Below are 11,177 nucleotides of genomic sequence, written 5' to 3'. Positions count from 1 at the left end.
GTGTTGCTTTTCAAGTTTTTGGCTGGGCCACAACAGCAGGGCCAGACCTACAAACCCAATTGTCCATCACTGAGTCACTCACTGCCTGCCTGTCTCATTGACTGACTGATTGACTGCTTGCATTGACTGACTGGCTGGGTGATGAAGTTACACCATTGGTTGGCTGAAGCTGGCCGAAGCTAAGTACCCCATAATGTATTTCACATCAACTGACAGCGGAGATTACTGTTGTAATTTTCACTGTAGGACTGTTAATATGTCACTTTATTAAGTTTGAATATTTTTCAGGCGAGAAAGTAACCATTTAGATTCCCAATATATGGTCAGTTTATCCAAATAACACCTGTTTGAGAAGAGGGGAGCTCCATGGGACCTGTGCGTTGTCAGTATAAAATCCTGTCCACTTCCACGTTACTTCCGCATGTCTCATGTTTTTTCAAAATAAAGCACTTCCGTGTTCACAGTAAATAAAATAAAAGCAATAAAACAAACACATTTACTAATGCAAACTTAACACACATGAAACACATTTACACTTAGCATTAATGATTAACTTGATTAACTTACTGCATTTAAACTATTTTTTGGGTTGAGGGTAAGTGAAACAAAATATAAAACATATATAAGAAAAAAACCTAAATCTTAACTGAACCCTTCTTACAACAGCACCATATTGTCTACACCCAAAATCTGCTGCAATGTATTTTAAGTATTTTTAATGTTTTTCAAATGTGTACAGCACCTTGAGTTACAACTACTGTATGAAAAGTGCTGTACAAATAAATAAACGTATATAAAAACAAACATCATAAAAATGCTGGTGATGTCCATGTCTGACGGTAACCAGATGATAAACAAATGACAAGCCCCCTAGCATTTCATACAAAGTCCAGCCATATACCAGATTTTGACCTAGACTTGTTTCAATTCTTTCAGCTGTTCAAAAACATGCACCTGTTTGAATTTATTTCCTGTTAATTCCACTGTTTTCTGTCTGCCATGATCAAGCTTGGATGGCACTGATCCACATTATGTTGTAAGAATCTCAAGAAACTGTAGTATGTGTCCATGTTTGTTACAAAACTCCCATGCCTCAAAAAAATTCTAGATCCCTCGTGAATTGTAAAGTGGACCTCATATCCGACAGGATAAACCTCAAGTACAGGGGAGACAACTTTTATTTTAGAGGCTGGAATAAGCTAGGATTGGCAGCGGGGACTTGACTAATACAGAATATAAATCTTAATAGCTTTTCATGATATACAGCAACACCTAATGGAGTGTCTGGCCTTTTCGACCATAAAATTAAATGTCACTGTCGCTTCGAAGACCCTCATTATCATACAAGAGACTGAACATTGACGTCACATTTCTAATAAATATACAAATAACATACAGAGGTGCAAAATGTGACTTTGTAAATAGCTCTCTGCACCTGTCCCCCAGTTGCCCAACCAATAGGAAAGCTTTTCTGACTCTGTCCATCTATGCTGGGCATACTCCTAAAATTGAGTTTTATTGTATGACTAAGAAGAGGACAAATATAATGTCTTTTCAGAAGAAGGCCTCTAAATAATGTGCATGAATCAATCTGATTCAGTAACCCACAGAAAATCCTTTGTTGCCTTAAATGGACTTAAAATATCAGATGGCTTATAGGCTACAAGGCCTTGAACATTGTCACATTTCCACTGAACCTCCGTACACGTCATTATGTAGTTTCATTATGAATCCTCAGTGGTTTGTATGCAGGTTCAATTGTAGTGTGTTTCCGTGGGTTTTGAGTCAAGAGGATTCAAATAGCCCAAGAGTTTAATGAACTGGTAGCATAAAAGCATTAGTCATTTGGCTGCCCTGTCTCTCCACCTGCTCCCCTGTGAGATGTTGTTGAGAGTGATATCTGAAACACCTGCTTCGATCCCATTTACAAAGTCAGTAAAAACAGTCAATCAAGCCGACGAGCTGATAAAACATGACTTTGCCCTTGAAACACGGGCCACGCCACTTGTCTTTTTATTGAGTCTATAATTCACCTGTGACTGTTGATTTATCGCGGTTAGAGGGGATGGGACTCTGGATATTGCTGATGGCTGCTGTGAGCAGCAAGTGAGTTGGCTGGGGTCTGTGTTTATGTGTGTGTGTCTGCTGTGTGGCATGCAGGAGGGGGGATAGGCTACAGCTGGAAGTATATAACCCAGTTGGGACCAACAGAGCATGTACAAGTCTTCTTCCCTCTTGAGGACCTCCGTGAGAATCAGGAGCACTTCCAACAACAGCGTCCAATAGTGATGAAGTGTAACCATCTCCTGTCCTGGGCCTTCCTGCTTGTGGCCTCTGGGCCACTGCTGGCTCACCCCCTCACAGAATCTGCTGAGATGCCTTATCCAGGACCTGGTGAGTGAAAAATATTTCCATTTATTCACCGTATTTCACTCATTTAATACCCTAATTCACATTTTCAGTACTAATACCTAACTTGTGAAGATTAATGGCAGGCGAGTTATGTTGTGAGGCCTTGAAGTAATTACTTTAAAGTCTCAGTGTTGAACATTGATTATGCTGGCAAAGTTCACACATGGACCATTAATGCTGGATTTTTCTGTTTCTGTGCCGTTTTCTGTCGAAATACTTCAAAACACTTAGTTATTATTTATTACTGTAGAATATGTGGTGATAACATCTTTTTATCTTAGTCTGTGTCTTTATTATTCAGCATCAACTACACAAATAATTTAAATGAATGAATGAATGAATGAAATAATAGCATGTCTGTAGAGATAAAATGTAGCTGTTGGTGGGGTTTTACCATCTGTGTGTGCTTGTTCGGTTGTCCTCAGTATCAGTTGAGGACCGAGGAGTCGAACCTCTGGACGATCTGACTCTCTCTGAGCAAACCTTCCCTCCTCAGGATGGTGCTGGTCTCAGATATTCTGCTCTGATATCTGGGGAGATCAACAGAGATGGTAAGAAACACAAACATACCATCTGTTTTTGCTACACACTTAATATATTAAAATTCTCATACTCAATGCAGACACATACACAGAATGATTTTATTCAGGGACAATTGTCTTCATGGAATTGCTCTTTTGCAGCCAAACTTTGTTATAAATTTGAATTGACACACACATTCATACCAGTGTAACCATATTATTCTATGGGTGGTTGCTAAGCAGCACTACTGGAGAACCAGAAGGTTGGAAGTATTGATCAAGAACGAGAAGTAAGTTGTTGTGGAAGGTGTGACTGATACCTCTTAATTTTTCCTGGTACGAAATCCCAGAGAAGTCTGCGGATTCTGCTACAAACCTACTTCAATAGCCTCTCCTCTACCACTGCCAAAAACATAAAATGCACACAAACATGGCTATGCAACAGTGCAACAAGTTGACATGAGGTATTTCAATTATCAGTATATTCTTATTTTTTATTTTCTCTCAGGTGTCAGAACCACAGGCCTGCTTCCCAGGGGAATGAAAAGAGAGGTGGGTTTTCTACAAATGTTACTTTTAAAGCGACAAAGAAAAGTAAACTACATATTGTAAGTTTAAAACTGTTTATGACTTTATCTTCTCTTTCAGGTCCTATTGGAGAAACAAAGTCTCCTAAATCCTTTCAGCCGTGTGCTGGGCATCCGCAAGCAGTTCAGAAAGAGAGCAGGGAATTCTGAGTGTTTCTGGAAGTACTGTGTCTAAAACTGTCAACAGGCACCAACGCTAAACATAAGAGACAGGGCTTGCACTAAAAAAAAAAATCCCTATCTTGCACTCACATAAGTACATGCAGACAAAATAAGAAACATCATGTATGCATATACTGTATGTGCACATATGCATGCCCTGATGCATGTACACACACACACATATACACACACTCACACACATAAGCGCTGTCAGTATTTGTTCATATACAGAACAATGCCATAGGTATGATTGAGAAATGTTGCTTGGGGAAATTAAGATTTATTAACATTACCTTTATGTTGTGTTAAACTATATTTATGTACACACCTGATGTATGATGTATGACCGAATGTCTTTAAAATGTAAAAGTCAAAGGTTGTACAGTATGTTGAAAATGAATTAAAACTATATGGAAAATACCGTCTGTGCTGAATGTCTTTTTTGATAAAAAGGTGTTGGTGAGAAACATACTGGCAGCAGAAGACCCCACAAGGAGGGAACAAAAAGACGTAGCAAACTTTGTTCTCGAGTTTTCTTCATTTTTTCCTTTTTTTATTATTTTACAGCAGAAAGAATATAAAGCATTCAGAAAACATCTTCCATATTTTAAGGGCAATTCAAAATGTTTTGCATGGCTTCAGCAGCTGAAATCTTTTTTTTTTTTTTAACATATCCATCGAGTCAGTGACGCTTGTACATGCACAATTACAAAAATAAAACTTACAAACAAGAGAAGGGAAGAAAAAGGAAGAAAGCAAAACACATTAGGAGAACCAAGAGGAGATGAAAGTTTTAAGGGTAAGGGTTGGGAGTGGAGAAAACTTGGGTCACATAACAGGGAAAGACAGAGAGAAAGACAGCTATAGAGGAGAGGAAAATAGATCTATCACTAGTTCACATGCAAAGTGTCGAGGACCCGTAACTTTCTATCAAAGCAGGGCCTTTTTTTTTCTTCTCGGTTTGGAATTGATGAAAACGTGCAGTTCGGTAAAGGGTGCCATATAATTGCTGTCCATAAACTACTGAATGCTTGTCTTGCAATACTGGCATTTGCATAAGAGTAAGTCGACTACATGTGTCCAATCATTTTAAACTTCACTAGGTCTATAGGTCTCCACAAAATAGTTCTTTATTGCTCTGTGTCCACAAGTGGAATATGTTGTAAAATTGTTTCTGTTCTGTTGTCCTGATGTGCCTACCTTTCTCTGGTTTGGGTGCTTGGGAAAAAGAAGAGGAGGAAAGGCAGATTCCCAGGTCAATTCACAGAATGTCATAAAATTGATAACACTGTATACTAATGAAGAGTGCCTAACAGCTAACCAGTCATCCCATTCATAAATGGCAGTAAAAACAAGATTTGCATGTGAACTTTTCATGTAACTACACCGTTAATCTTAAACACCCTCTACACTTTGTCACATAGATAAATTAAAGGCCTAAAGAACCGGCCAGAATTATACTATGATTTGACAGGCTTCTAAGACAGAATGTCAAATCATTTATCTTAATGAGCTCTATATAACAGGACTTTATTCCAGGGCTCCACTGGTGTCTGTAATGTTCAAACTTACTGAGAGAAATTGGATTATACATTATTTTCATTCATTTTAAAGACTTCCGTATCGCAGTGGTGAAACTGTCTGTCTCAGAAAGCACTGTTGAAAGGTTTCCCTATTTCATTTTCAGCTTCTTCTGCTGTGAATCACGTGTCCTGCTCTGTTTCCTCCTCCCCATTTTGGCACCCTGAGTAAAATACAGAAGGGAGGTGAACCAGTCCCTCAGCCTGGAGAAGAGCAATGCTGCCTTCACCGCTCAGTGTACAAGTGAAACTGACACCTTGACATGTCTGCATGTGTGCTGTGCGGTGTCTTGTGCGTGTGTTTGTGTGTACCGTGTGTCACTTAGTTAATACTCGCTATATATACTGTCACAATGGTCTCCAACCTTGTCCATTTTCTCCTAATTGAAGTTGGGAGCACACTGATCAAATCTAAATGAATCAAAAACAAAAGAAAAAAGTCTAAAAGTTAGAGCTTGCTCTAAAAACAATCCTGTCCTCATGCTTTGCCATGAATACATCAGTAGCTACTGAGTATTGATCATTGACTCAATTTGTAAGTTTCCCATCCGCCCTCCAGTCACATGCCCTCTGTCTTTCTGAGTTCTGTGACACGTCAAACCATGGTTCATCGTTTTACAGAACAGTAAGTCTTTTAACAAGTCTATCTGACTACCGATTCTAGGAAAATAAGCATGCTTTAGGTGCAGTTCTGTCACCCAGTTAACTATTTTACCCATGCAAGCATAATAAATCCTTCTCCTTTTGCCACGACATTGCATTGGCTATGCATTCTAACCACAGACTAGAGGGTGAATGCAAGGCAACAAACCCCAGTAGTGGCATTTCTAAATGTGATTTTAACAAGCTGTCCCAGTAGAAAACATAAAATAAGGCATAAAAGAAAAAAGAAAGCTTCGCATGTTGACAAGCTGGAGTGCTGTACTCATACTGCTGCGAACAGGGAATACCATATTGTAGCTTTGGTGATGTGTAAGGTGATGGTGACCATGTGTGTTCATGTAGAGGATACAGCACTGTGTGTGGGTGACCATGTTCTCTCACATTTTCTCAAACTCAGGTACATTGTATGCATTCTGACACTGGATTTGTGTGATCAGGATATGAATAGGCACTTTCTACATAAACACTCGGGAAATAAAGATTACATACTGTATCAGGTGTGTGAAAAACAAATCAATCAAACAAACAAACAAAAAAAAAACAACCAGTCAGTCAAATAAATCTGAGAAATACCTATTTAGCCTAATAATTATTTAACAAACATGACAACATTTCAATAAACAAAGTTTTTTCAGTGGCACTTGGCTGAATAATCAAATGTCATTACTTGGATACAGAATACACTTTCTGGTAGTTCTGGTAGGAATATATTATAGGAATTAGGCAGCAACCAACAGGCACCTCTAATCCAGCAGCTCATGTGTATTCTCTCTCAGATTGTTCCTCAAGCCCAATAATCAAAACTGCTATATATGTATATATTATCCAATATACAAGACACATCTTATGCCTCATAATTATAAATGGCACCAGTGTATTGTTTTACACGTTAGTTACTACAGTCATTTTTGGCTCATTGACCCTGCATCGAGGTGAGTGACAACCTTTTAGCGTTGTCCTTCTGGGTAGAATCATTTTAGCACCTTTGACTGTTGGAACAGTTCATTTTGCAAATATGTTTCCAGCTGCTATCAAAGAAATCCAGTCATGAACAGTATGCTACACATTTTCAACTTGACATTGTTTTTTGTTTGTTACATGGAAGGTCTATTTAGACCCTGGCAGCCTTGATCAAGGATTTTTTTTTTTAACTTACCGAATTAGGAAAATCATGTCACCAGTTTACTCCAGGGATCAGCCTAGGGTTGATAAACTCAATGCTTGCCGCAACATACTGCACATTTTAAGAGGTGAATTCAATCTTTCTCAGTGACAGAGAGTAATAACATGGATTGCTTTGTAGGGACACCATGGGCAAGGCTGCCATTTACAATCTTTAAGATCAGACAAGATACCTCAGTAACACATCACATTCCATTTGCAATGACAACAAAAGTAAAACTCAAACTCTGCTATGGTGTATTCAGTGATGGCAAAATGCTTCAGCTTGCTATGGGAATGGTGGAGACATGAGAGACTTCAATGCTTTCTGCTTAAATACAACTCCCTCTGCAAACTGTGTACCTTATTGTTCTCGTGATCCTCGGCCAGTTGTGATCTTATGGTCTTCAGTGCTAGTGTGTATTTCACTGTATGATTATCTGTTCTGCAAAAATTAACTTAATTCTCTTCTTAAGCTATATAGCGTTCACATACCTTGGCACCATTGGCAAAAGATTCTTGGTAGCCCAAAACAAACAAATAAATAATAAAAAAAAGTAAACATAACCATACTTGTTTTATGATAATTTTGCAGACTTCTCCTAACTCTAAATACAGATTTTTTTTACTTTTTCACATTGCAATAATATCATGCTTTAGCAAAATGTTCTTCTTAAGAACAATCAAAATAAAATAAAATACTCTAATAGTGAAATAGTTTTAATTTTACAGAGCATAGCCACTACTGCTTTGTTGTTTTTTTCCCTTTTGACTCTGTTCATACTTTTCATGCACATAGCTCATTTTTATCCCAGGTATTTACACTATATACAAACAATACAACCATACTTCTTAGGCATTCAAACAAAACTATACAAATATTCTGTTTTTGTCTCATACCTGTTTTTGACCCATTTTTAATGAATAAAATAATATATTTCTAAAATACAATCCCCTTTGGGTAAATGTTTTTTCCTACGTACTTTCAGCCTTCTTTATATACAGAAATCGCTCAATTGTCAAAAATATGGATTTGTCAAACCCCTATTTTGGGACAAGCTTAGGGACCCCTCAAAGAATCTCTAAGACGTCAAGGCAATGTATGTGATCTTCCCCTCAAAAGCCTTCACAGGCTCTGAAGTTCATTTAAAAAGAACAGTAATAACCTGCATGACCATAACCATTACAACACAAAATAGGCAAGTTCTTTTCTCTTGTTAGGTTCCAGAGGAGCAATCAACTGAACAAGGCAAAATGAAACAAAATAAAATGAAAAAAAAAAAAAAAACAAGACAATACGAGGATAGCTTCAATACTTAGATGGTGGAACTTAAGTGAGAGAAGATGGATATGTGAACCACTAAACTGGAAATAAAAAGAAAATCAGAGGATAGGCTGAAAGACTAGACCGTAAGCACACAAGCAAAGACTTTTCTTGCCAAGAAGTCATGCATTTTTTCTTGGTAGGATTCAACAACATAGAATCTGAAGATACAGATCACCAATACATTAGACATGATGGAACAAATACATTGGACAGTATGGAACAAATTCAAGTAATAAAGTGACAATATATACGATAAAGCATAGGGTTTTTTAAGAAATGGCAAAACAGAAATATTTTATCCCCCATTTGCTTCTGCATGGTTAAACCCCCGACTACATTCATTTGTAGCTCTACCCGTGTGGGCAGACTGGTGGGGAAGAGCACAGTGGGACAGGAGGAGTTGTAGAGCTAAGTTGGATATATCATCTACAGCAGTGGATAGAAGTGGCCATGTCGTTACCAATATATTTGGTTAAAAAAAATCCGTCTTCAAATGAATTGATTGGTCACTTAAAAAATTATGAAATACAATTAGAGCCCAGAGTGTTTCTGCATGGTCTCCCTATCCTCTGAGATCTTCAGCAGCAGTCTTAATTTTACGTCTCTTCAGGTCCTCACGTGTGACAGACCTCCTTAGACTTGTCCTGCGTTCACTTCCTTCACCGTCCAAAACCTCTTCATATCCAGAAAAGACAAAGCAATCCATGAAAAAGTGCAAAAAATGCCATGAAGCAAATGTTCTGCACCCCCCACCCTAACCCTTTAAGTTTATAATCCCATAGAAGTTGCCACTCCCCTCAGCCACCAAGAGAGAGAGAGAGAGACAGGCTGCAGCGCATCGTCCGCTCAGCAGAGAAAATCATTGGCTGCAGCCTGCCCTCCCTCCATGACATCCACACCTCCAGGGCCAGGAAACGGGCCAGGGGCATCCTGGCCGACCCCTTAGACCCTGGCCACCACATATTCCAGCCCCTCCCCTCTGGGAGGAGATACCGGACCATTAAAATCAATACCACCAGACACAAGAACACTTTTTTCATCAACTCCTAAGCCTAACTCCCCCCTCAGCCTACAGACCTGCTGCTATCTGCCCCTGCACCTGCCACTTTAACCCCCACCCCCCTCCACCCAGCATAACAGTGTCATCATAACAGTGTCTGTGTTTTATGTTATTGTTAGATTTTTATTTATTTGTTAGGTTTTTTATTGAACCCACCCAGCGTAACAGTGTCTATGTTATGTTAGATTTTTTACTGAATATAAATGTCTTTGCGTGTTTTGAAAGCTGAACCAAGGCAAATTCCTTGTATTTCTATACTTGGCAAATAAATGATCCTTGAATCCTTGAATCCTTGAATCCTCTCCAACCGAAATCAAGTCAGTGGAAAGAATAGATATGTGAAAAAATGCTGTTGTACATGTAATAGTAGTTGAACCTGTAACACTGCAGTAGTAGTAATAATTGCAGTGTTTGCATTGATGTTTTTTTTCCATTTCTCTTGTAAAATGTCTTGGGTAAAAACGAAAAAGAAAAGAGGAGTCAGGAGAGTGATGTCACATCGCGAGGGGGCTCTTCTGAGAGGTCTCATGTTCCCTGGCCCTTTTCAATTCTTTCACCCTGGAACACAGAGAGAGATAAATGTCCATAAATACAACATCCACGACTCGAGTTTCTAGTAAGACGCTTATAAAAACACACACACAGGCCTAACAGCATCACACTGTTCAGCCACAACTATCATAACAATATCAAGTCAGCCCAGATCATCAGGAACTACGGCTGGTCTGTGAAAGGAAATGTTGGTCAGGATTGAATTGAACAAAAGGCGATATTTATAACATGATTACAATATCATTACCATATTCATTTAATAAATTTGGGATAAAGTGCACTTTGCACACACTATGATTTTGGGAGGAATAAATATGAAGAAATCTTGTCATGAATTGCAATTAATTTCAAATGTTCCAAAACAATATGGTAATGATGTTATTATTGTAATGCAATTATTCTAAATTGATGTTACTCATTTCAAAGTGACACTTGGCACCTGAAACACGTGGCACAAACTGCATTTTTTTGTTTAAATGCAGCATGTGACACTGGTGCCTACCAGTATGACGTGACTACTCCTTTGATTGAAAATAAAGATTAGAATAGCTATCCCTCCACATTCTGAGTCTATTTAGTCAATGACTAAAAGCATGAATCATTTCACTGAAGGTCAAGTTAGAACTCACTTCACTCTCACATATAAAAGACTAAATGAAGTCTCTCCAGACACTCAGGTCAAGGCTGAGAAGAAATTCTCAGTGCAACTCAGTGAAATTCAACAATGCATTGTTTGGCAGTTCACAAAAGATTATCACCAAACTGGTGTGGATTCATAGAAGAGATATGTGTCTCGAGTGTAAGAGCAGAAAGTGGTCAGCCTGCTGTGTACAAAGTACTCTTAACCCTAAAAATTGATTTTAACACATCAACCACCACCGTGTAATGGATTTAGCCCCGCTCTGGTTATTCTTAGCAGAAGGTAAATACTGCAACATTTATGCATTGAAGCATACTATGTAGATGCATGGTTGGATGCAGTGTGTATGTATGTGTGTGTGTGCTGCATCCTCTCATGCTGAGCTGTTGTACTCCCTGGAGGTATGAATCTATTAAAACTCTGTGGTGTAGTCCCAATGGGTGGAGGAGCCTATTGTTTGTTTTTTTTTCTGCTGTGACCTATATGCTATCACAGCTTTGTAACCTATATCA

General features: G+C 38.5%; 2 protein-coding genes across 2 annotated transcripts in view; one reads left to right on the top strand and one right to left on the bottom strand.

Moving 5' to 3' along the window:
- The first annotated feature begins 1,608 nt into the window (after positions 1-1,608).
- Positions 1,609-4,091, top strand: LOC122982897 (urotensin-2-like). Its single transcript, XM_044352516.1, has 4 exons — positions 1,609-2,394; positions 2,838-2,963; positions 3,442-3,485; positions 3,582-4,091. Exons 1-4 carry the CDS (start codon positions 2,289-2,291, stop codon positions 3,693-3,695), a joined length of 390 nt encoding a protein of 129 aa, XP_044208451.1. The 5' UTR covers positions 1,609-2,288; the 3' UTR covers positions 3,696-4,091.
- Positions 4,092-6,975: 2,884 nt separating this feature from the next.
- camta1a (calmodulin binding transcription activator 1a) overlaps positions 6,976-11,177 on the bottom strand; it is a 158,614-nt gene continuing 154,412 nt past the window's right edge. Inside the window, exon 22 of the mRNA XM_044351738.1 lies at positions 6,976-10,031. Within this exon, the coding sequence (XP_044207673.1) occupies positions 9,999-10,031 (33 nt within the window). The 3' untranslated portion in view covers positions 6,976-9,998. The remainder of the gene's footprint in view (positions 10,032-11,177) is intronic.

This window comes from Thunnus albacares, chromosome 5 (genome assembly GCF_914725855.1).
Source record: "Thunnus albacares chromosome 5, fThuAlb1.1, whole genome shotgun sequence".
NCBI classification, from domain to species: domain Eukaryota; kingdom Metazoa; phylum Chordata; class Actinopteri; order Scombriformes; family Scombridae; genus Thunnus; species Thunnus albacares.
Note: the sequence above shows the minus strand (reverse complement) of the source record. Positions and strands in the feature narration are given on the sequence as shown.

Coding starts and splice junctions, on each gene's coding strand:
- LOC122982897 (XM_044352516.1), top strand. CDS start 2,289: ATGAAGTGTAACCATCTCCTGTCCTGGGCCTTCCTGCTTGTGGCCTCT. Junction 2,395..2,837: donor GATGCCTTATCCAGGACCTG/GTGAGTGAAAAA, acceptor GGTTGTCCTCAG/TATCAGTTGAGGACCGAGGA. Junction 2,964..3,441: donor TGGGGAGATCAACAGAGATG/GTAAGAAACACA, acceptor ATTTTCTCTCAG/GTGTCAGAACCACAGGCCTG.